The sequence below is a fragment of the Vulpes lagopus genome, chromosome 8, assembly GCF_018345385.1.
Source record: "Vulpes lagopus strain Blue_001 chromosome 8, ASM1834538v1, whole genome shotgun sequence".
In the NCBI taxonomy this organism is placed as follows: Eukaryota; Metazoa; Chordata; class Mammalia; order Carnivora; family Canidae; genus Vulpes; species Vulpes lagopus.
This window is the reverse complement of record NC_054831.1, coordinates 92,027,736-92,052,456: the sequence shown is the minus strand read 5'-3', so window position 1 is coordinate 92,052,456 and position 24,721 is coordinate 92,027,736. Positions and strand designations below refer to the sequence as shown.

The window sequence follows — 24,721 nt, the reverse complement described above, 5'->3', positions numbered from 1 at the left end:
TGTGTCACATTCTAGTCTAAGTCAGTAAAGAACCACTGCAAGTTTACCTAGTTACCTCTCCTATACACGTGGCTGAAAGCACACAACTCCAAAGATGGTGATTTTCAAACTAGAAGCAGTTCTGATCTTTAACTCACTGCTGAAAAAAAGCTGAGCAGAACAGCCTGACCTGCAAAGACTGGGTTGAAAGCAAGGAACTCAACTTTGTTGCATTCTGCCATTAAAATTAGCCAATGAAGGGGCAGCCCTGGTGGTTCAGTGGTTTAGTGCCACCTTCAGCCCGGGGCCTGATCCTGGAGACCGGGGATCGAGTCCCACGTCGGGCTCCCTGCATGGAGCCTGCTTCTCCCTCTGCCTAGGTCTTTGCCTCTCTCTCTCTGTATCTCTCATGAACAAATAAATAAAATCTTTAAAATAAAAAATAAATAAAAATAAAATTAGCCAATGAAGACACTAGAGAACATAAGTCCATACATGAAAAGCCTAATTTTGTCAATAAGAAGTATATATAGGGGTGCCTGGCTGGCTCAGTCAGAAGAGCATACAACTCTTGGTCTTGGGGTCATGAGTTCAAGTTTCACATAGGGTATAGAGATCACTAAAAATAAACTTTTTCTAAAAGTATATATAAAAACATACATATATATGCACTCCATGTATGGGTTTAAATATACACATAGGTTCCAAAAGAGTATATATCATAATATTAATGTTTCTTCTTATGAAAATATTAAAATTCTCTATTCAATATAAAAAAATTCTAATTTGGGGGCTTCTAGGTGGCTCAGTCAGTTGACTGACTCTTTTTTTTTTTTTTTTTTTTTGACTGACTCTTAATTTCAGCTCAGATCATGATCTCAGGGTCCTGGGATGGAGCCCCCAAGTCGGGCACTGTGCTCAGCAGGGAGTCTGCCTGAAGATTCTCTCTCTTCCTCTGCCCCTCCCCTTGCTCACCCTTTCTCACATTCTCATAACTCAATCAATCAATCAATTTTTTTCTGATTGTAACAAATGGATTTTCTAATCAGAAATATACAATAAATGTCATTAATGAAAAAGTAAATGGGCTAAGCTTGGGGCATATACTGAATGAACACTGGTTGACAAAATATATTCTTTTTTTTTTTGACAAAATGTATTCCTAAAGTATTCTGATTGCCCTATTGGAGCAAGGGGTGCAATGACTGTCATCGCTCTTCCCAGAAGGCTTACATATTTTGGAGTGATTGTACATCACCAAAATAAGTCAGGGAATTTCTCTGAATGTTTTACTTTGGTGAAAATAATTTTCACAGTTCCCTGTTAAACTTGTAGTGTGCATGGTAACAAAAATACAGGAGAGCACAATGTCTGGAACTAAACAGATGTCTCATGAGTGGTTCACACATATATTCCTTCAAGCTGAAAAAGAAACAGCAGATATGATAATAATACAGAAATGTGGGCTATGAAGCTTAGGAAAACTGAGCATTTGTCTGCATCTCCCAAGTACTAGGAAACGCCGTTCCTGAAGGACACAATTTTAGCATCCAGACTTGCCACTTGGGAAGAAAAACATCCAGCCACTCCATCCATTCATTTCCAATCCACATAGCTGAACACACTTAGAGAGTGGATCCTGCCTCTCAACAGGGCAACCTCACCTGCTCCTTGGTAAGAGTTTTTGTTAACTGCAGCCCCTGGGTACCTTTTCTCATAAATTCTAAGAAACATGACTAGGCCCTCAACAGCTGCTCTGTTTTGATTTGCACCCTGTGATCTGACATTCAAGCAGGTGCATTACATATCGTGCCACGCAGCCTTTCCTTTTGTTGTTTTCAATAGGACCAGCTCTGCTTTACATTTGGGACAGGGGGTTATTTTACCACAGTCTGAAGATACTAATGGCTGCCCTCTTTGTTTTCTGTGTGGTAGTGAAAGAAAAGACATGCTAGACCTCCGTATTACAGAGAAGGCTGAGGTCTTTTTAACAGAGGATGCCCCACTGGGCATAAAAAGAACTTTCTGCAAACTGCAGCCACATAATTTCAAATAATAAAAGCAACAACAACAAACTTAGAGATGTATGAGCATTTTCTTTCATTTAGTTGGGAAAAATTCATTGTATACAATGAGCCTACTTCATCCCCACTTTGCATATCACCTCAAGAGAACTACTTTAGGAGAATTCAACTATCATAATCTCAACATTTGTAGGAGTCCCTCCCCAGCAGAGAATACTGCTCCCCGAACAATGACCTATCAACATAAGCAATATTATGCGAAATCTCAATCAGGGAATGGATTTGCACAATATTAAAAGAAAAAGACCTATTTTTACTTGTGAACACAAGCAGTACAGACGAATTGCTCTCCAGAGAGGCATCCCTAACCATCCAATTTAAAGTACCCCTAATTGGGCAGCCCCCATGGCCCAGCGGTTTGGCACTGCCTTCAGCCCGGGATATGATCCTGGAGACCCCAGATCAAGTTCCACATCGGCTCCCTGCATGGAGCCTGCTTCTCCCTCTGCCTGTGTCTCTGCCTCTCTCTCTGTGTGTCTGTCATGAATAAATAAATAAAATCTTTTTAAAAAAGTACCCCTAATTCACACTCTAGGCCAGCTCACTGAAATCTCTGTGCAGAATTTACTATGGATGGTCTGATAATGTTTATAATTTGTTTACCATTCTATGTTCAGCCTCCCCCCTCCCCATTCTATGCATGCAGGGGCCATGTGTGTCCTCTCCACTGCTGCAAATCACTGAGCACTGGCCAGGCACTTAGTAGACACTTGTTAAATATTGGCTATGGGAGAGAGCAGAGACAGACAACTACAGCATTTAGGTACAGTTATATTCTAGTAACAGGAGACCTTTTTTTAAAGCTTCCATTATTGGTTTGTCTTAGATCAACTACTTCCTTTGAAATATATGTTCATACCAGGAATGGGAGGTGGAAAGAAAGCTGAACTTTAAGATTTTTTTTTTTTTGAGAGAAAGACAGAGGGAGAGCATGAGCACAAGAGAAGGGGAGAGGGAGAGGGAGAAGGAGAAACTCAAGCAGACTCCCCATGCCTTGAGATCAGGACCGGAGCCAAAATCAAGAGTCAAATGCTTAACTGACTGAGCCACCCAGGCGCCCTGACAGCTGAACCTTTGAACAGCCTGTCATTTTTTACTGAAGTTCAAAGCCACTAGCTTCCCTCACTCTTCAGGCCAGCCTGCTTTGTGAGACCTCTGCACTCCCAGCAAGGCTGCCAGGCAACCAAACTGGCCCTCTCTAGACAATGGAAACCTTATCCAGCACCAGTGCTCCCTGCGAGAAACTAAGTCAACTGTCAGTTTCTCATGTAATCACTTACCAAGAGTTGGCTAGTTCTGAGAAATGCAACAGAGTCTGTGGTCATCACACTCCAAACGGCTTCACATGTCCTTTAGCCTCGAAGCTTTATTTCTTTTCCCCACTCCCAATTCTAGCTCCACTTGTAACTCCTGGTGCATACTAGGTGCAGGGAAGTCAGCCTGCCTTGCTCAACTACACGATGGAGCCTCCAAGGTTTATCACAAGAAAGTTCAACCAGTTCTGACTCTGTGGATTCCTCCATCTTCTGAGAACTCTACCCCTCAGCTTTTCTCTCTTTTCTAAGCAGTGGCTCAAGGGTAGACTCAAAGCCATTTCTTGGTTCTCCCTTAGCATTTAAAAAACACAGAACAGCACAGGGATGAATGTCCAGACCAGAGTCACAGACTTGGGTTTAAGTCCCAGTTTTCCACTAGCTATGTATCTTCAGGCAAGCTTCTTATCCTTGCTAAAGATGCTCTCATTCATAAAATTGGGACAGTAACTTTCAACCAAACAGTTGAGGTGATGATTAAATGCTACCCTAAATACAAGTGCAAATAACAAAGCATAAGAAGTCAGTGAATGCTAGCACTAACAAGGTCCTACGGGATCCGGCCCCATTACCTCTCTGACATCATCAGCTGCTCTCCTTTTCACTCCTATTCCTGCCACACTGACCTCCTTGCTGTTCTCCGTATGTTCCATAGACCTACTCATGCCTCAGGGCCTTTGTATTGCTATGTTCTCTGGCTAGGATGCTTTCCCCTCAGATGCCCATGGGGCCAACTCCCCCACCTCCTAGAATTCTCTGCCCAAATCCTCCTGGTGGGCTTTATCTGACCAATATATTAAGTAACACAACCTGCCTGTGGCACTCCTAGAACCCCAGTCCCTCTATAGTTTGTCTCCTTGCACTGCCATCCCATAGAAGTTCCAGGAATACAGGGATGTATGTTCTGTTCACTGATACAACTCAACTTCCAAAGCAACAGTCTCACTTATGAAGTGACACAACTTTGCTCCCAGAGTCCCAGACCCTGTTCTATTCTATCCACTCTTCCTGATGTCCACATGTAATAGTAATTACCATTTTTCAGGATTCACCTAGGTTTCCTGTTTTCTAACTTTTAGGCCACCTGCATATGAAAAAAACGCTATTTTGGGCAGCCCTGGTAGCGCAGCGGTTTAGCGCCACCTGCAGCTTGGGGTGCGATCCTGGAGACCCGGGATGGAGTCTCACGTCGGGCTTCCTGCATGGAGCCTGTTTCTCCCTCTGCCTGTGTCTCTGCCCCTCTCTCTGTCTCTATGAATAAATAAAATCTTAAAAAAGAAAAAACGCTATTTTTATTATTTTATTATTTTTTTAAAGATTTTATTTATTTATTCATGACACACACACACACACACACACACACACACACTCAGAGGCAGAGACATAGGCAGAGAGAGAAGCAGGCTTCATGCAGGGAGCCTGATGTAGGACTCGATCCCGGGACTCCAGGATCATGCCCTGGGCCGAAGACAGACACCCAACAGCTGAGCCACCCAGGTGTCCCTATTTTTTTTTTTTTTTAAGATTTATTTATTCAAGAGAAACACAGACAAAGAGGCAGAGACATAGGCAGAGAGAGAGGCAGGCTCTCTTCAGGGAGCCTGATGTGCACTCAATCCTGGGACCCCCTGATCACACCTTGAGCCAAAGGCAGATGCTCAACCACTGAGCCACCTAGGTGTCCCTAAAAATGCTATGTTTAAAAAGAGGTAACACATACAACTAGTTCAAAATTCAAAAGGTCAATGAAGGTATACAGTAGGAAGTCCCTCTCAATTTCTGTCTCCCAGTCCTTCTCCCCAAAGGCAACCTATGCTACCAGTATCTTTCCAGGAAGATTCTATGCATATATAAGGATATGTGTAAATTCCTTTTTTCCCCCACAGTGACCACATATTTGACATACTGCCTTGCACCTTGGTTTATTTTATTAAGCATTCTATTTTGAAAATCCTTCTGCATCAGTCCATAAACATCTGCCTCATTCTTTTTAGTGGCCACATAATATTCTGTGTTTAAAAGGTTTTATTTATTCATGATAGACATAGAGAGAGAGAGAGGCAGAGACACAGGCAGAGGGAGAAGCAGGCTCCGTGCAAGGAGCCTGATGCGGGACTCGATCCCGGGACTGCAGGATCGTGCCCTGAGCCAAAGGCAGGCGCCGAACCGCTGAGCTACCCAGGGATCCCCAATATTCTGTGTTTTTAGATGTCCTTTATTGAAGACAACGTTTTGCTTTTAATATACTGTGATAAATACCCTTTTATAAAGTAATTTTGCAGCGATATAGAATAATCATCCAGGGATAGAAATGCTGAGTTAAAGATTATGTTCATTTTAAATGTATGCAAATCTTGCCAAATTATCTTCCAAAATGGCTGTACCCATTTATACTGTCACCAAAAACATACAAGGCCTATTTTCCTGTATCCTCTTATCAAAGTATGGACTTTTATCAATCAGATTTTGTACAAAATATCTCATAATAGTTTGTTTGCATTTTTGTTTTGAGGGAATTATTATGAGGACTGTCCCCTCCTCTGATCTACATGGGCAACTCTATCATCTATGGGAAAGCAGCAAAGAGAGCATAAGGCTATCATCATCGTTTGAAGAAATTCTTTTTTTTTTTTTAATTTTTATTTATTTATGATAGTCACAGAGAGAGAGAGAGAGAGAGGCAGAGACATAGGCAGAGGGAGAAGCAGGCTCTATGCACCGGGAGCCTGATGTGGGATTCGATCCCAGGTCTCCAGAATCGCACCCTGGGCCAAAGGCAAGCGCCAAACCACTGCGCCACCCAGGGATCCCGAAGAAATTCTTTCAAGACTCACTGGAACAAGTCACTTAGTCTTCCATATTTCAAAAGAGCCAGGGGAGCTTGAACTGGCTTCAAACATAATGTTACTGTATTTACTCCTCTTTGACTTTTTTTTTTAATTTCCCATTTTCACCATTTTTTAAAAGATTTTTATTCTTATTTATTCATGAGAGACACAGAGAAATAGAGAGGCAGAGAATAGGCAGATGGAGAAGCAGGTTCCAAGCAGGGAGCCTAATGCGGGACTTGATCCAGGGACTCTAGGATCATGCCCTGAGCCAAAGGCAGATGCTCAACCGCTGAGCCACCCAGGCGTCCCCTCTTTGAGTTCTTCTTAATGTCCAATTATGATCACATATATATGTCAATTAGCAAAATTATGGCAAGTACTATTTCAGCCACCCTGGATGCAGAAAGTTACACATCCTAGCTACAGAAAAACACAACTAGAGCAGATGCTAACTCATACTGAGCGCTATGTGCGTACAATGAATGCCTTATTTAACCCTCACAATGATTTTATAGGATACTTTTATTATCCCATTTTTTTAACAGCTACAGAAACTGAGAAATAAGAAGGTTGAGTAACTTGCCCAAGTTTGCAAGGGTTGTGTGCTGTATAGCTGGTATTCGAATCCAGGAGGTGACTCTGGAGCCAAAGCTCTTGACCACTACTAGATCATATCACCTGTGCTAAGTGGGTGTGAGTCGGGAGAAAAAGCACATGGATGCATGAGAGAAGAACAATGCCTTTGAGTGTGTGTGCTGAACTCTTGCTGAACTGGCAAGTGGCAAAGGAGCAGAGGCAGGTAACCAAGAAATGGCCTTTTCTCTGGGTGCCGACAGTAGTGGACATTTAGATGTGCAAGGCTTTAAAAACTGTGTTGAAACTTCCTGCTCTTTACTAAATACCAGAAAAAAAAAACTTGTCTGACTTCAAGTACCTTTTTTTTTAAAGATTTATTTATTTTTATTTATGATAGACACACAGAGAGAGAGAGAGGCAGACACACAGGAGGAGGGAGAAGCAGGCTCCATGCGGGGAGCCCCACGTGGGACTCGATCCGGGGACTCCAGGACCACGCCCTGGGCCAAAGGCAGGCGCCAAACCGCTGAGCCACCCAGGGATCCCCTGACTTCAAGTATCTTAAATACTTCTCAATTTGGACACTTAAATACATTAACAGAAAATGATAGTTGCAAGTAAATAAATTTTTAGTGACAGATATCAATTCTAGGGACTTAAAAGTGAGCTTAAGAATCATTTGAGGTGCTAACTGTCCACATGTAAGTGACAAGCCCAAACCACTTACTCCGCTAAACAAGCTACTTTTAGTAAATGCATTCTTCCCACCTCCACTGCAGTCCAAGAGCTGGGGCAGGGTAGTATGGGGGCTTGTGGCTGAAGCTGGAGTGCCACACTGGAAAAAAATCAAAACAATAAGATAACTTATCCATCCTGAAGATTTCAAAAAACACATCTGAAAGTAAACAGGGTCAAATCATGATTAAGCAGCTTTCATTAAAGAAGCCTGGGTTTAATTAGGTTCTACAACTTTAAAGTATTTTACATTTACCTAGTACCTTACAGGTGCATTGCACGCAGGTCTCAGATTGGAAAAGAGAAATTTTAAAAACCCTTCATAGGGAAAATGAAGAGCACTTGCACCGTATTGTTCATACCACAATTATTGCACCCAAATGACCTCCAGTCTCATCCCCTACTACAATCCATTTTCCACACATCAACCAGAACAATATTTTAAAACAAAAGACAGATTCTCTCTCTTTGGTAAGACCTCTTCAATGGCTTAGGGTAAGTTCTAAACATTTAATGTACCTACAAGGCACTGTAAGGTCCCATGCAATATTTGAGACATACTCATGCTAAAATTTATCTGACACTTCAGTTTAACTGGGTGTCCTGTATTTTGTTTGTCAAGCCTACACTCAGGAGATCCTCTACCATAACAATTTTTTATTTTTTATTTATTTATGATAGTCACAGAGAGAGAGAGAGAGGCAGAGACACAGGAGGAGGGAGAAGCAGGCTCCATGCACCGGGAGCCTGACGTGGGATTCGATCCCGGTTCTCCAGGATCGCGCCCTGGGCCAAAGGCAGGCGCCAAACCGCTGCGCCACCCAGGGATCCCCATAACAATTTTTTAAATGTGGCAAGTGGTTCTTTGTTTCCCCCAGTACAGGGTCAGCTCTGCCAGGGAAGGACCCATGCAGCTTTTCTTAAGATTTTTTTTTTTTTTTTAAGTAAGCTCTACATCTCACCTGGAGCTGGAACTAACAACCCCTAGGATCAAGAGTCTTATGTTCTATGGACTGAGCCAGCCAGGCACCCCAGGACCTATGCTGCCTTGATCACTGTCTTGTATCGGGCATGGCAGATATTCCACAAATATAGAGAAGTAGAGCTATCTGAACAGAGCCCAGGCACCCTTGGTTGAGAGTTAACTCTACAGACACTAGCCTCACATCCACAGGTGAATAAAATGATCATCTTACTTTTTCAGAGTATCTCCAGGGTGATAATATTGACTTCTCAACAAAGGCTTTAAGGTAACCCCCCAGGTTTCATATTAAGGACTTTGAGCTTTCAACATATTTGACCTTAAGGCAAATATTAATAAATGAGGTACAGAGACTCAGAGAAGGTGAACAGCTAGTCCATGATGACCAATGAATGGGAATAACAATTCTGACCCTAGGAGGGACTTTGTGCTCTTTCCACTGTACCCCATGGCCATCTGGGCTGATAAGAATCAGAATTCCTAGGTCCTTCCTCCTCATCCAGAAAGCTTCTCAAGGAAAAACTCTGACATCTGACCACTCTGCACAGATTTCACTGCTCATCCCATAATGGTTCCCCACAACAGCTTGAGAGGAGACAGCAAGTTTTGGCACCTGTATTTTGAACGACAGGTGGTTCTCAGCTTATCAAGTTACAAATGACGCTATTTAGGTCTAGAGACTAAAGACTTTGCTCAGGGTTACAGGGAAACAGGAATAAAACTGACCAGAACCCCAAATCCTTCTCTTTTCTGCATCCCTAAGAAACAACACCCCACACCCAACTAAATTTCTGACATTTGTCAGGTTTCTTCTTAAATGAGGTGGGAATGGCTGAACCTGTTCTTGGGACGCCTAGCAGCCTCACCTGGAGTACCTCTGGAAAGTTCATCAGGCTGAGGGGTCTGTGGGTTTCCTGCCACCGAGACCTCCCCAGAAGGCTGACCAGATGCTACTGTGCCCCTTTTCCCAAGAGCTGGGGTCCCTTAGGGAGACTGACTTCAGGCTTAGGACTCCAGCCTCTCCCAGGACAGGACGCTAGGTTCTAAACCATCAGTGCCCTGAGGAAACTGCCACGTTCAGCCCCCAGCCCCGTTTCTCCCGCCTGGGCGCCTCCAGCTCCACTTTTGTGCGCTTCTGAAGGTGCAGACCCCGAGAGCAGGGAATAATAACCAGGGAAGGTGGAGCCGCCAGGGGCAGAGGGCTGGGAGCTAACAACCTAAACGGAAGAGGCCGCGAGGAATTCGATCGGGCTAGCAATGCAACCCTCCAACTACGTCACGTCCTTAACCGCTCCAGCTCCCGGGGTTGGGGAGGCAGGTGTGCAGCAAACGCTGCGGGAGTGCGGACCCGCTCCTGACGTTCGGGGGGGGGGGTCCTCCCGCCTGGTTTCGAGCACCTGCGGAGGCTCTGCTCCCCGAAACCAGCGCGGGGAGGGAGGGGTACGGGATCCTGGGGGCCTGCCTAAAACGATTACAAACGCAGTGGAATGAGAATTATTGCTCGGGCAGACCTGGTGGCTCAGCGGTTTAGCGCCGCCTGCAGCCCAGTGCGTGATCCTGGGGACCCCGGATCGAGTCCCACGTCGGGCTCGCTGCGTGGAGCCTGCTTCTCCCTCTGCCTGTGTCTCTGCCTCTCTCTGTGTGTCTCTCATGAATAAATAAAATCTTAAAAAAAAAATTCTCTCTCCCCGTTCTTCTGCCCTTTCTCCCCACACTTGCACTTTCTAAATAAATATTAACTGATCTATAAAAAAAAATTATTGCCTCGGAGGGTCACCGAGGAAACCCTCCCGCGCCGACAGATTTCTGGTTGGAAACTGACCTTGAATTACGGATTATAGTCGGCCTGAGGGGCGCCCTGGCGCCCGCCCCGGCCACGACGGTCGCTCTCTCTGTCGGGGAGGGGGGAGGGGGGCGGGGGGAAGGGCTCACTCCGCCCGGCCGCCGCCCCACCCCCACCCCGCGGCGCGCGCAGCTCCCGCCGCCTCGCCCGCTGCGTTACCCGGGTAACGCGGGACGCGCGCGGAACCCGCGGGGCAGAGCGGGTGAGCTGGGCCGGGCGTGGCCCCGCCTCTCCCTCGCCTGCGGCGCGGGCTACCGGCTGCCAGGCGCTCGCTCCGAAGCGGTTCTTTAGCCGGGAAAGCGCGGCCCCGTGCGGCTCGGTGATCGTCCAGTGAGGAGCCGGGGGTGTGGTGGGGGGAAGGCGCCGCCGAGTACTTAGGGCCTCGCCCGCGGGCCGGCCAGCCCACTTCGTCCTCCCCGGTGCGCGGCCGCCGGGCGGCAGCATGGTGACCCCTTGCCCCAGCAGCCTCGTGAGCCCCGCCGCCCGCGCTGGGAAGCGGGACAACGACCAGAACCTCCGCGCCCCGGTGAAGAAGAGCAGGCGCCCACGCCTCCGCAGAAAGCAGCCGCTGCAGCCGCTGCAGCCGTGCCCGCTCCCCGGAGACTCCGGTGTTTGCGACCTGTTCGAGTCCCCCAGCTCCGGGTCTGACGGTGCAGAGAGCCCCGCCGCGTGCGCGGCGCTGGGCCGCAGCCCCCTGCCCCCTCCTGCCCAGGAGGCGGTGCAGCTGGACCTGCAGACCTTCCGCGACTACGGCCGGAGCTGCTACGTCTTCCGCAAGGCGCGGGAGAGCCACTTCCACCCGCGGGAGTCGCTGGCGCGGCAGCCGCAAGTGAGGCGCTGGTAGAGCGAGCTTCCCACGGCGCCCCTCCTCCCTCGGGCTCTTGCCTCTTCCGCTCCGTCTGCCCCCCACGCGCCCCGGGGCACGGAGGTTCGCGGGCCGAGCGGGGAGGGCCTGGGGGGGGGCGGGCCACCAGCCACATTTTACCAACGGAGAACAGTGAGGCCTGGACGGCTTAAGGCAGCTGCCCGAGGTGCCCGTGCTGGTTAGCGGGAACTCGGTAGCAGGCGGAGGAGCGGAGTCCGTACTCCTCCCGCCCCCGGGCAAGTTTATTTAACAATTCTGAGCTTACTTCTGCAGCTGCGAGGCGGTGGCCCTCTCCCCTCACTGAATTGCCGAGAGGATTACGCGAGGTAACGTGTATGCACACGCGGCGCAGGGCCAGGTACGAGCCCGACCGCGCTTTGGGCGCAGCAGCGCGGTCCCAGTGTTTCCCAGTTTGCAGCACATTGAGGTTTTTCTTTCTTGTCCCGTCCCCCAGGGAAGCTCCCTGAGTTTTCTTGACTGGTTCCTTCCGCGGGCCCTCCTGGCCCTAAGCTCAAAGGGCCCCCCTCCCACGTCCCCCGCAGGTGACGGCCGAGTCCCGCTGTAAGCTGCTCAGCTGGCTGATCCCCGTGCACCGCCAGTTCCGCCTCTCCTTCGAATCGCTCTGCCTGACGGTGAACACTCTGGACCGCTTTCTGACCACCACGCCTGTGGCTGCCGACTGCTTCCAGCTGCTTGGGGTCACATCCCTGCTCATCGCGTGCAAACAGGTACCTCCACCAGGTGGGGTCTAGGGTACAGCCAGACTCTCGGCCACTCTCTGGCCACCACCCGGCTTTCCAGCGCACAAGATGTAGCTCTGGCCTCTCTGAATTCCTTTTGTCACACGTTTGCTTACACCCCACAGCTTTAATTTCACGATGATTCCCCCACAAACTGAACAGCCAACGCTTTCATCGGGCCCCTAAAGAAATAGGCCGCAGTCCCCAAAGTAAATCCCAATAGCTCTTTGTAGCCATGCTATTCTAGACTCCGGAAAAAAAATATATATTCAAAATTTCTCAAACCTTTTTTTAGCTGGACAGTAGTTAGAGAACCCGCGCTGGAAGTACGCCCCAAGTGATTAAAGTGGAAGTGACCGAGAGGCGAAGGCCCAGCTGTCTCGCTGGAAGGGATGGGGGGAGTCCTGGTTTTCTCCCGGGTTTGAAACTGGGTTGGGCCTCGGCCCTGGATGCTGGTGCTGCGGGGGCTGAGCGCCCCTGTGTTACAGGTGGAGGTGCACCCGCCGCGCGTGAAGCAGCTCCTGGCCCTGTGCTGCGGTGCCTTCTCCCGGCAGCAACTCTGCAACCTCGAGTGCATCGTGCTGCACAAACTGCACTTCAGCCTGGGCGCGCCAACCATCAGCTTCTTCCTGGAGCATTTCACGCACGCGCGTGTGGAGGCGGGGCAGGCTGAGGTCTCGGAAGCCCTGGAGGCGCAAGCCCTGGCGCGCGGGGTGGCGGAGCTGAGCCTGGCCGACTACGCCTTCACCAGCTACACTCCCTCGCTGCTGGCCATCTGCTGCCTGGCGCTGGCTGACCGTATGCTCCAGCTCCCGCGCCCCGTGGACCTGCGCCTAGGCGGGCACCCAGAGGCCGCACTGCAGGACTGCCTGGGCAAGCTGCAGCTTCTGGTGGCCATAAACGAAACCTCCCTGACTCACATGCTGCCCTTCCAGATACGAGAGAAGTGCAGCCTGTCCCCGAAGTTGAAATGAAACAGACCTTTGGTTTCCTGTCTACCCTGCCCCGGCTGCTGGACCTTTCCCATTACTGTGAAAGAGTGCAGTCTCCATTCATGGCTCCCACTTGGTCAGGAGGTCATCCTGAAGGTTGTAAATAGTGTATGATAGTAGTGTCTCCCCCTTTATTTATTTTGCTATGAGCACATGAGGGACCCGAGTCTTTCCCCAATAAACAGGCTGTCTTCGTTCGTCTGAATGCTACTATTGCCTGTGTTATCTGTGGGGAGGAAGGTGAAGGCAGCTGGGGAATAGACGTAGTAACAACCCAGGGGTCCTGCCTTCCTCCCTTCCTTCCACTCTGTAGTTAGGATACCTATGGGGAATCCCAGGTCCTTTGAGATGACAGTCACTGAGAGGGTCAGTTATAGACCTGTATTTTGTAACCCTCTTATGAGACTGAGGACTGCTCATTCCCAGAGGTCCAGAGGAAGGTGGGAAGTGAACCTGAATAGAACCCACAGCGGTTCAGGCTGTCTAGAGGGGCAGGGGGGTGGGGCACAGAGGATGCCCAGCTGGGAAGCTTTGGGGACCACACATGCTGGCTGGCTAGGGCAAAACAAGACCTCTGACAGCTAACAGATGTTGGAAATGAAGGCTTTGCAGGCTGCTGCGGCCATTATAAATGGGCCCCATTTAACCTGCAATGACTTGGTTCAACAGCTCGCTTTTGTCTTACACCTGCTGCATGTGAGCCCAGGATAACAATGCCATAGTAATGGCCATCATTGGGAGCTTAAATGTACCAGGCACTGTGTTCAGCATTCATTATTACCCTCCAACAACTCTAGAGTGTATTATGCCATTTTTTTCAGAGGAGGGCACTGGGCCACAGAGAGGGTAAACAATACTAGAGCAATCAGGATTTGAAGGCAGGTGATCAGAGTCCAGAGCTCCACTGCTCAACTTCTCCCACTTACAGGTTTGTAAAAATGCTTAAAAAAAAAAAAAAATCCTCTTCCTGAAGTGGATGTGGGACAAGTTATCTCCTCAGTGCCTTCCATTCAGTGGACACGATAGAGAACATATTTGGAGAGCCAGCACAGTTCCTGCCTCCAGTCCTGTTACAGGCATGAGATCCAAGTCAAGAAGTGAGACCGAGGGCAGCCCTGGTGGCCCAGTGGTTTAGCGCTGCCTTCAGCCCTGGCCCGGGGTGTGATCCTGGAGACCGGGAATCAAGTCCCCACATCGGGCTCCCTGCATGGAGCCTGCTTCTCCCTTTGCCTGTGTCTCTGCCTCTCTCTTTGTCTGTAATGAATAAATAAAATCTTAAAACAAGTGAGACTTGCTGGAGTCAACTCCACCGCTGTCTCCTCACCATTACTCTGTTATGAATCTGCTGTAGAGCTAGGGGATTCTCAGTTCTGTCACTTCCAGCAAATGTCTTCACTTCTCTGAGCTTGACAATCTTGATAGCGCTGTGGTAAAGCCTAAATGGGATCCTGGGGTAGTTTAAAATAGCAAACAAGTGGGCCCGGAGTCCATTTGTTGGGTGACCCCGAGCAAGTCTCCTCTCTATGCCTGAGTCTCTTCTGTAGAATTAGAAATAACAACCTATTTATTAGCATTGAGGCATAGATTTTTTTTTTAAGATTAGAGAGGGGGATCCCTGGGTGGCTCAATGGTTTAGAGCCTGCCTTTGGCCCAGGGGGTGATCCTGGAGTCCCGGGATGGAGTCCGGGGATTGAGTCCCGAGTCGGGCTCCCTGCATGGAGCCTGCTTCTCCCGCTGCCTGTGTCTCTGCCTCTCTCTGTGTCTCTTGTGAATAAGTAAAATCTTAAAAAAAAAAGAGAGAGAGAGAATCCTTAGCGGACTCTACTGAGCACATAGGGCTCCATCTCACAGCCCTGAGATCATGACCCTGAGCTCAACCTCAGCCAAATCCAAGAGTCTAGACGCTTAACAAACTGCACCGGCCAGGTGCCTCAGAGGTATGGGTTTAATGAGATGTTCCATATAAATCCCCCTGCACATATAGCAAATTTTCAAGTAATGAAGACTAGTGGCAGCCTGTACAATAATGGGGAGGAGATTACACAAAAACTTGATGAAATAAAAGACAAATAGAGGAAAACGTTAGCTATTGGAGGGGAACATACTGCTATTCATTGCACTGCTTTTCAAATTTTCTGTAAGATTTTTAAAAGGTTTTTTTGGGGAACAAAGTCGTGTTCTACTACATTTAGGATCAATTTAAATGTAAGACAAATTTCCATAAATGAAAAAGCAAATGCAAACCAGATTGAGACTCTTCCTTGTATTTCTCTTCACAAGCCCCCCACCCCCACCCCAGGTACTCTCCGGTACCTAGAGCATTTGCTCTGAGCCCCTCAGATCCCTTCTCTCCCCACATGTTAATGTGTTGAGTTCTCCAGGAACTTGCTTGCCTTTGGCTCAGGCATCCAGAAGTGGTGATCCTGAAGCTGTTTGAGGAAAAGCTGGTCTGGGATGATGAAAAGGAGGAGGAGGAAAAATATCATCTGAACTAAGTCCCAAAATATCTAGAGCCCTTTAAACCAACTGTTAAGGGCGAGAGTAGGGCCACTGGCTCTTCTACAAAAGAGTGATTTGGGGGAAAAGTTTTCATCAGCATTCACTCCATCAGCCAAGATTGATATGGGTGAGTTGGTTCTAGAATCATTCAGATTAGGAGTCATATGCTCATGCTATTCCAGCTCTTTTTGCCACATTTTTATGTACAGTGCCCCTATTTTTCTACTACACTTTAGGACTCACTGATGAAAAATGAATATTCTGTAAAATCAGGGATGGTCGCATGTGTAGAGATCTCCCCAGAGATCTCCCCAGAGAAGCATCCCAGAGCTTCAGAGTAGGGAAGCTCTGAACTAAGCGCTCAACTTTGAACTAAGAGCTTCCCTACTACTTTTACAGACTGGAAAGATGGATAGGGATAGAAGACTGTCTAGTGACTAGGCTACACAGGAATCAGAAAAAAAGCCAAGAATAAGTTGTGGGAAGTCGGAGGTGCAGTTGAAAAGCCTCCTTAAAACATCAACAACATTAATTTATCCACACCAAGCACCAGCTGCATTACAAAAATCTCACTTTAATAGCACCTCTATTGAAGTGTTATGCTTTTCCTTAAAGAAAAAAAAAAGATTTTATTTAAAAGTAATCACACCCAATGTAGGGCTGGAACTGACAACGCTAAGATCAGAATCACATGCTCCACCAACTGAGCCAGCTAGGTGCCTCAGCGTTATGCTTTTCCTCAAGATCTGGGGCTGACCTATCTGGTGGAGCCTAGGTCCAATCCCAGGCACTCTGACCCTGAAGCCAAAGCACCTCGCCATCAAAGCACCAGCTCTAGATGCCTGACCTTACCTCAGCCAGGTCCCCGCATTTATAGAGGAGTTAAAAAGTCTCTGAGTCTATACTAGCTCTACTGTTGCAGAACCATCTCCAACACTGTCTTTATTAATCCACATAATAGGGAGAAATAAAAAAGGGATCATGCCAGTTTAAAAGAGGATTTTCATCGCTACTACTGGGTATGAGACACAAGGTTCCCAATAGCTTACTAAGATAATTTTAGATGTTCAATGTTGATGTAAGAGTGGTCTGACAGAGATGCCCTCACCCAGGGATTTAGAGATGCCCCTTCTTGGGAAAGGCCTGGGTCTTGGGAAGGGCAGCCAGGACTTCGGCAGAGCCAGCAAGGCCGGCTGGGAACCGGGGTGGCCAAATGCTGCGGTGGGCAGATGAGGTCTTGTGTGCGGGTGGGAGTTAGAAAGAGGCTGGGATCTTAGGGGATTTGGGGTCGACCTGAATCTTCAGACGCCGCTTTTAAAGGCTGCACTCGGGCGTCGCTGCCCGGGAAAGTGCGGGGGGCATCAGGCCAAGAGAAAGCGTGTCCTAGCCCGAGAGTCAAAACCAGAAGTGCGCCCCCAGCCTGGGGGGAACGGTCTTCTGTATCCCGGGGGCAGGTCTGGGGAGTCCTTGCTCCAATTCCACATCCGCATCAGATCTGGCGGTCATAATTTTTTTTTGATTTTTATTTATTTATGATAGTCACAGAGAGAGAGAGAGAGACAGACAGAGAGACAGAGACACAGGCAGAGGGAGAAGCAGGCTCCATGCACCGGGAGCCCGACGTGGGACTCGATCCCGGGTCTCCAGGATCGCGCCCTGGGCCAAAGGCAGGCGCCGAACCGCTGCGCCGCCCAGGGATCCCCAGATCTGGCGGTCAGATGCCAGAGGCTGGCTTTGGCGAGCGTGCCTTATGGCTGGGGTGCGACGGGAACGAACCAGGGCTCGTTAACGTTTTCATCCCTGCTGTCCAAAGGCAGAGAGGCGGGACCCGTGTGAGGGGCCGCTGGGGCTCGTCCCGCTCTTCTGCGCCTTCTCGCGGCGCGGCCCGGGAGGCGGCGGCGCCAACGCTCTCCGAAAGGGCGCCCGCGGGCCCGGGCCCCGCGCTCGCCGCTCCCGGGGGAAGCGCCGTTGCCAGGTTGGGTTGAACGCCTCCGCCCGCGCGCAGATTGTCCGGGGCTGGAGGCGCCACCTCCGGCGCTCCGGCGCGAGCCGCCCCGCCCGCGCGCCAGTCTGCCCTCGGGCCGGCCCTCCCTCCGCACCGCCACAGCCACAGCCACCCCGGCCGCGGCCCGCCACGCGCCTCCCCTGCTGGCGCCGGGCGGAGCGCGCAGCGCCGCCGGGAGCCGCTCGCCTCTCCAGCCGCGGCCACCGCGTCCGAATGAGCGGCGCCGGCAGGCGGGATGCAGTCGTGCCGGGGCGCCGCGGCCGGACGCCGAGCCTTCGACAGCATCTGCCCCAACAGGATGCTGGCGCCGCGGGGCCGGCCCTTCTGCAAGCCCGGGAAGCTGGAGAGGAAGGTGGGCGGCGGGCCGGTGCCGGGCAGGGTCCGCACGCCCCGGGGCCCCAGGCTGACCAGGCTCACCGTTTCTGTGTCCGGCTAGTTCGCCCCTCCGCGGAAGTCCTTCCCCGGCGGCGGCGGCGGCGGCGGCGGCGGCGGCGGCCCAGCGTCTGCGTACGAGGACCCGCGGGGCGCGGAGCCCGCTGCGCTGCCAGGTGAGCCTGTGGCTCCCGCACGGTGCCTGGGGTTCCCCGCGCCGGGGTGGGGGGAAGGGCCCGCGCGGCTCGGAAGAGCGTTGCTGCCCCGGGCCCCGACGTCGCGGCGGCGCTGGCAGCGGCGAGCCCCGGCGGAGAGACTCAGGGTCGGCGGCGCGCGCGCCCGGTTCTCCCCCGCAGCCCTCACCACCATAGACCTGCAGGACCTCGCCGACTGCTCCTCGCTACTCGGCTCCGACGCGCCGCCTAGCGGTGACTTGGCCGCCTCGCAGGTACCTCCCTTCCGCTCGAAGCCGGGCGGCCTCCGACAGCCCAGACTCCCACTCCGGGGTCCAGGGTTCGCTTCCGCAAAGGCTCATCTTGGGCGGGGAGCTCAGGCGCAGTTGGCTAGTGGGGGCAGACGTCGTGCCGGAATCTCCGTCCCGAGGATCGGAACGTCTTCCTCCTGCCTAGTCCGCTGTGCCGGCATCCTCAGAGCTGTTCTGACCCACCTGGAACAGAGGGACCCACTTGGGAGGCTTCCCTCCAAGGAAGGGGTCTCCTGTTCTCCTCCCTGTCTATTCCCTGGAGCTGTGACAAGGAATCTGGAGATGCGCCCCGAGGAGCCAGGAGACTAGGTGGGAGCAAAGTTGAGCGCTGGGCACCTGGTACCTGTCCTGTCCATGCTCCCAGTAGTCCCTTCCCAGACACTTACTAACAATTTTCATTCCCTGGGTATCTAAGGAGTGTGAAGATTGAAGGATAACTACTCAATCAAGACTGGAAAAGATGAATAGAGTTTACATTTAGGGGAAGAGGAACAAAGGACTAAGAACTCTGGAAGAGTTCTGACAGCAAAAACGTTCCTCTTTGCAGAGATGCCTCTTGAGCAGTTGGGCATTAAAAAAAAAAAAGTCATTCCTCCCCCCCACCCCCTCCAAAGTCTCATGTCACTTACCCTCATGGGGGAAAAGAGGTATTTGACTTTTATCCCCCCTCAAAAACCTATTTTCTTACTCCATCCCACTTCTACCACTTGTCAGGGCTGACACTACCCAGGTAGATGACGGAGCCCCCCAGCACTGGTGTCTGGGAGGCCAGAAGACTGCCTGGCTCATCCGAGGGATATGAAGTGTCCAGAAGGACAGGAGGCCTTAACTAGATGCAACCCACAGGAAGAGTGCCAGTTCCAGCTTCCTGGCAGCAGGTCCTGGGGAGATGGGGTCCTGGGGGAAATGCCCAGCTCTGAACACTCCAGAAGATAAGACCACGCCCCAGAACTGAGGTTGGTGGTGGGACACAGCTTCCCGGGCATTCCCAAAATGCCTTTAGAATTGGATTAGAGCCCAGATGGACTCAGGGTAGGTGGCCACTGAGAGCAAAGATGGCTAAGGCGAGATGTGAGAGTGGGCATTGCCCTGCAGAGGCCATTTTGTTTTTCTTTTTAGATCTGGATGTTCAGATAAGGAAAGACAATACCAGAGCATCTTTCAACTGACCCAGAGGCCCAGTCACTTACTCCATGTTTATTTTGCAAGTAATGAAAACCAAGCAGGCTCTTAACTGAATTTTTGCTTCAGTATTCAGAACTTAAATTTCACATCTTGTTCTGTATTAGTCTTTTTTTTTTTTTTCTTGGCTGCCATTGTAGTTTGGAAAAATGCCAGGTTTTTATCTAATTGGGAAGGTAGGATTCAAAGTTTCAAGCACGGAGTTCGTGCCAGATGGCCATAGGGTTCGAGGACTTTTCCTGGGGGAGACAGAGCTGGTACAGACACCACCTAGAGGAAGATCCCCTGGAAAACCTTGGCCAGAGCACAGTCAGGTCAAATTTCCTAGCCTCCTTCCTGCTGGGTAAGGTGACCAGAGAGAGGAAACTCTCCAGAAGTATTTGTTTGAGGTCCAAGATGAGCCAAGAACCTGGCATAGCATAGGAGGAAGCATTTCCTGGGCCCCATCTCGTGGTCAGGGTTTTGGCCAAATCTCTAGTAAGAGGAATCCTTCAGCCCTTGGAAAATGAGTCTGCTGTCTTGCTCCTTCAACCAGGACAGAACTTGTGCTTCAGGATTGGTCTCAGACCTTTCTAAGCGCCTTTCCCCCTTATAGCCTCTGTTCCCAACTGATGCTTGAGGTCTCCCAGATTGAAGCACTCCTCCTGGAGGAAAGCTGATACTTGTACTTTCTTCAAGGTTAGGGTGAGAGTAAGTTCCTCTTCTCAGCAGTATTTGAATAGTAGGGAAGGGCTTTGGGGACATGAATATGATTAACACAAAGGAATCCATTAATAATAGTGGAATCAGTAGAGTAGATATTTCTGACATGCATATTGGATGCATTCCCTCACATCCTGTGCCTTCTTTCCTTTTTCCCAGTGCTGTCTTCATTGGAAGGCAGGCTTTCCTTAAAAAAGGAGAAAAGCTGGAGGCTATGAGGCATGGAGGAAAGAAGATTGAAGTAGTCACTATCATTTCAGGGCAGGAGCCCCAATTCTATTTCAGAGTTGGAGGACTTTGGGCAAATCCCTTCCTCTGTGCTTCAGATTCTTCATCAGAGGGGGAGGAATCCCTTTCTGGGCCCTGCCTGCTTCCTACATTGTGCGAGAATTAACAGAGAGACTGCGCCAAGAGCGTTGTCAACTCTCAATGTGCGGGAAGGGAGGGAATAAGAATGCGTCGGGGCTGCCAGCTGCCCAGGGTCTCCTGCCTCCCGCACCGGGCCCACTGCTGGAACCCCGGGGAGTGTCCGGTTCGAGGCGGGCGGTGCAGCACACCGTGCGGAGAAAGCAAACTCGGGCTTGGAGCGATAGAGGCCCCGCTCGCCGCAAGCCGAACCCAAGCACGGCCCGTAGCATCCCCGACCCCTCGTCCTAGCCTAGCCTTTCCCTTCCTGTGCGGGGAGAAGGTGGGTGAGCTGTGAGGGGGGAGCCTTGGCGGCTCCCCCAAGTGCTTTGAGGCCTCAGGTTCCGTCTTGGGAGGCCCCGCACCTGGCCGGCGGGGCTGGGGAGGAAAGGTGGAGTGTCCGCGCACCCGCTCGCCTATCTTGGGCGTAGCTCCTCGGCGGGTCGGAGGTAAGTCGAACTGGAGGAACGGCTCGGGGCTCGCGGAGGCAGCGGGTCGGCAGGTGTCAGGGGGACTGTCCCCTGCCGGAGGCCGGGCGGGGGGCCACCGTGCCGCGCGGAGCCGACTCTGGCCTCAAACGGCGCCGCGCAGCTTCAGCGCCCCCCAGGACCCTGGGGACCCGCTCGCCACCAGGGCAGTGCAGGCCTGCTGGGTTCCGAGCCTGGGATCGGGCCCCGATTTCCGGGTGGGAGCTCGGCGGCCCACGAGAGGGCTCCGGAGGGCCCCTGGCGGCCTGCAAGGGTTTCAGACCTGCGGGACTTGACCTAAACTAGTTCTCGCCTCTGGTTTATTTCAGAACCATTGTCTGCCAACTGCAGAGGACTTCGATCTGCAGGAGTTCAGGGACACCGTGGATGACCTCATTGCAGGCAAGTGCCGGCTCCTTGCAGTTTAAATAAAGGAGGCGGGTTGTCTCCCACTCCGCAAATCACACTAGCTCAGATTTCGATTTCGTGGTCGCGCAAGGTGGTCAACCCGACACCTGCCAACGTCGTCAGTAACTCATCAATGGGTCGCGCTCCTTCATCTTTATGAGACAACACCCTTTCTAATGGAGCAGATGGATCGCTGAATCAATAGCTCTTTCTCAGTTTATCGTTTGAGTTCTGGGAGAGGGAGCCCTACCCTGTGATGTGGTCAAGGAGAGGTTGGGTGGCAGGAGTGCACAGCACAGCGGACCTGTGTGACTCGAGGCAGGTTTGACCTGGCCCCCGCCGAGGCTGAATTCAGATAAACTCAATAGGCATATATGGAACGCCTTGCTGTGTATGGAGAAGATACCAGAAAGGGCCTGGGGACAGTGGGGATTGCAAAGTGAGGGGTGCTTTACTTTCACAATATCTTCACATAAACCCTACACCTGGCGTGGCGCTTTGTCCCTGTAGCTTGCTGGGCACGAGTCTGAGGCTGCAAACCCAGCTCCCGCTCTTCCTCAGACTCATCCTCTTTGATGTCGCCTCCTCTGGCCGGCGGAGACTTCCCCTTCTCTCCTTGCGACGTATTGCCATTCGGGCCCTGTCTCTCTCCGCCGCTGGACCCAAGGGCCCTGCAGTCACCGCCGCTGCGCCCTCCGGAGGTGCCCCCGCCGGAGCAGTACTGGAAGGAGGTGGCCGACCAGAACCAGAGGGCGCTGGGGGACGCGCTCGTTGAGAATAACCAAGTAGGGGCACTGGGCTGGCCGCCAGGAATCCCGGGTTGGGGACTGACTATGGGGCCCAGGGCGGAAGTGGGGGTTACAGGAGGGGGAATGTGCCCCTGTGTAAGTCAGAACCAGTGGAGGGGCCAGTGCTTCAGGTAGCTGCTATGGCTCTAGTGGCTCTCCTCAGTTTCCAACCTCAGTAAGCGGGAATAATCCTACCCAACCAGATTTTTCCAATATTTACTGAAGGCTTCCTATGTGCCTGGTATTGTGCTTATCAATTTACTTTTTCTTCTCATTTAATACTTACAACCACTGAACAAGAAGATACCGTTACTAGCCCCATTTTACAGGTTGGGAAACTGAGGCCCAGGAAGATGGAACTTCAGAGGCAGAGCGTGTATCTGCTTGTTGCCCAAGTCCGTACTCTTCACCACCACGCTACACTGAGGATGGAGATACATTTTGTCCAAGTGCTTTGTAAAAACAAAGGTCAAATAAACAAAAGTGATTATTACTCTCACCAGTGCGAATGGCTTTGGGTCCCCAGTTCCAGGTTAGAGGTTAGGATCCTGGTATAATTCACGCAGAGTATACAGATGAGACCGACCACGGTGGCCTACGTCCTAGTGTCTGGGTCTCCTCCTGCAGCTGCACGTGACGCTGACCCAGAAACAGGAGGAGATCGCCTCGCTCAAAGAGCGGAACGTGAAACTGAAGGAACTTGCCAGTCGGACCCGACACCTGGCCTCGGTGCTGGATGTAAGTGGGGTGCTGGCGCGTGGGACACTGCGGGACGTCGGCAGTGTTCCCGAGCAGCCCCCACCCGGTCCCCAGTACGGGACGCGGCGGGCGGGGGAGGAGGGCGCGGGCGGCTGGGGCTCGCTGAGCGGCCGGCAGCCCGCGTCTGAGTCCGCGGAGTTCCACGAGCGCGCGGGGCCGCTTTGCGCGCCCAGCGCCGGGGCGGAGGGGGGTGCGGGGGTGTCCGGCTGGCCCCAGCTTGGCGCTCCTCCGCATCGTTTGCAGAAGCTGATGATCACGCAGTCCCGGGATCGCGGAGCGACGGCCGAGCCCTTCCTGCTCAGGGCGACAGCCAAAAGGAGCCTGGAGGAGTTGTTCAGCGCTGCGGGGCAGGACTGCGCGGAAGTGGACGCCATCCTGCGGGAGATTTCCGAGCGCTGCGATGAAGCGCTGCAGAGCCGCGACCCCAAGCGGCTCCGGCTGCAGCCCGAGCCCGCGAGCAGGGAAGGCGTCCCCGGGAACCTGCACGGCGCCTTCCGGGGGCTGCGCACCGACTGCAGCCGGAGCGCGCTCAACTTGAGCCACAGCGAGCTGCAAGAGGGCGGCTCCTTCAGCACCCCCATCCGCAGCCACAGCACCATCCGCACCCTCGCCTTCCCCCAGGGCAACGCCTTCACCATCCGGACGGCCAGCGGGGGTTACAAATTCCGCTGGGTCCCGAGTTGAGCGGCGACGTGGTTCCCCAGAGCGCTGCCCGCGATCCGGACTGAAGCGCCTGGAGGCTAAGCGGGAGCTGCGGGAACTGCTTCCCGACCCCGGCTTCTCGGAAGGACTCCCCCTGCTGGGCCATTGCCACCCTGACGCTTTTTTCAGGAACAAAAAAACAAACAAAAAAGTCCCGATAATGATGTACTGTAAAGTCCTGGTGTAAAATACTGTACACTTCCTCCCCTTGCACAGTGCGTGTGTACACATATAAATCTCGATCAATTTTAAAAGTCTGTCTTTAGCAGCTTTGAATCATGTTCTTTTAGAACTCGAATGGACTTAGAAATCACTTAGCCATTTTAGAATTACACAATGCCCTAGTTTTATAAGAAGGAAAAGGAGGCTCTAAGAGATTAAGTGATTTTCTATAATAATCATTATTGGGAACTTCCGGTCTTTCTCACCAGTCATTTAAAAATTGTAGGCCAGAAACCAGGTTTCTGAGTGACTGTTTCATTATATCACTCAACTTCCCCTGGAAGGACCCTTAGTTTTCGTACTGTTGAAAAAAAATTGTTTAAGACTTTTATTCAGTCTGGAAGAATAAAAAATTAGGAGAGATAGCAAAACACTTGCTTTAGGGCAATAGAGAAAAATGTAGATGCTCAGAGGCAATGGGCTATCCACAAAATAGGTGCTAAACATATTTGTATAATGATCATTCATATAATTTTGTAAGATTTATGGTATATGTTTATATTAATTATATATAATTTATATTTCTGAACAGAATAATCACACAAAAGGCAAACTTTGTTGGTGAAAAACAGGTTTTAAGAAAATGGCATATTTCACTGAAAAAGAATATATATTTGTGTGTGTGTGTGTGTGTGTGTGTGGGCACGGACGCACGTACACCAGAAACCAAGTGTGGAAATCTTGCTAAAGGTAAAACTGTCTCTTTGAATTCCATCGATAAAACGGGGGTGCACATTCATGTCTTATATTTCTAGGGTTGATCTATGAAAAACATGTATGTTATAT

At 51.1% G+C, this 24,721-nt stretch overlaps 2 protein-coding genes across 2 annotated transcripts; both read left to right on the top strand.

Moving 5' to 3' along the window:
- The first annotated feature begins 10,708 nt into the window (after nucleotides 1-10,708).
- Nucleotides 10,709-13,100, top strand: CCNO (cyclin O). The gene is made up of 3 exons (XM_041768158.1): nucleotides 10,709-11,172; nucleotides 11,751-11,936; nucleotides 12,437-13,100. Exons 1-3 carry the CDS (start codon nucleotides 10,786-10,788, stop codon nucleotides 12,920-12,922), a joined length of 1,059 nt encoding a protein of 352 aa, XP_041624092.1. The 5' UTR covers nucleotides 10,709-10,785; the 3' UTR covers nucleotides 12,923-13,100.
- Nucleotides 13,101-17,679: 4,579 nt separating this feature from the next.
- On the top strand, nucleotides 17,680-23,695 carry MCIDAS (multiciliate differentiation and DNA synthesis associated cell cycle protein). The gene is made up of 7 exons (XM_041768309.1): nucleotides 17,680-17,796; nucleotides 17,881-17,992; nucleotides 18,173-18,264; nucleotides 21,386-21,458; nucleotides 22,026-22,249; nucleotides 22,880-22,990; nucleotides 23,255-23,695. The coding sequence occupies exons 1-7, from the start codon at nucleotides 17,680-17,682 to the stop codon at nucleotides 23,693-23,695; spliced, it is 1,170 nt and encodes a 389-aa protein (XP_041624243.1).
- The last annotated feature ends 1,026 nt before the right edge of the window (nucleotides 23,696-24,721 follow it).

Excerpts from the sequence above, each read along its gene's own strand:
- CCNO (XM_041768158.1), top strand. The coding sequence starts at position 10,786 with ATGGTGACCCCTTGCCCCAGCAGCCTCGTGAGCCCCGCCGCCCGCGCT. Across the intron at positions 11,173-11,750 it reads CGCTGGCGCGGCAGCCGCAA|GTGACGGCCGAGTCCCGCTG; the intron begins GTGAGGCGCTGG and ends CGTCCCCCGCAG. Across the intron at positions 11,937-12,436 it reads TGCTCATCGCGTGCAAACAG|GTGGAGGTGCACCCGCCGCG; the intron begins GTACCTCCACCA and ends CCTGTGTTACAG.
- MCIDAS (XM_041768309.1), top strand. The coding sequence starts at position 17,680 with ATGCAGTCGTGCCGGGGCGCCGCGGCCGGACGCCGAGCCTTCGACAGC. Across the intron at positions 18,265-21,385 it reads GTGACTTGGCCGCCTCGCAG|AACCATTGTCTGCCAACTGC; the intron begins GTACCTCCCTTC and ends GGTTTATTTCAG. Across the intron at positions 22,991-23,254 it reads ACCTGGCCTCGGTGCTGGAT|AAGCTGATGATCACGCAGTC; the intron begins GTAAGTGGGGTG and ends CATCGTTTGCAG.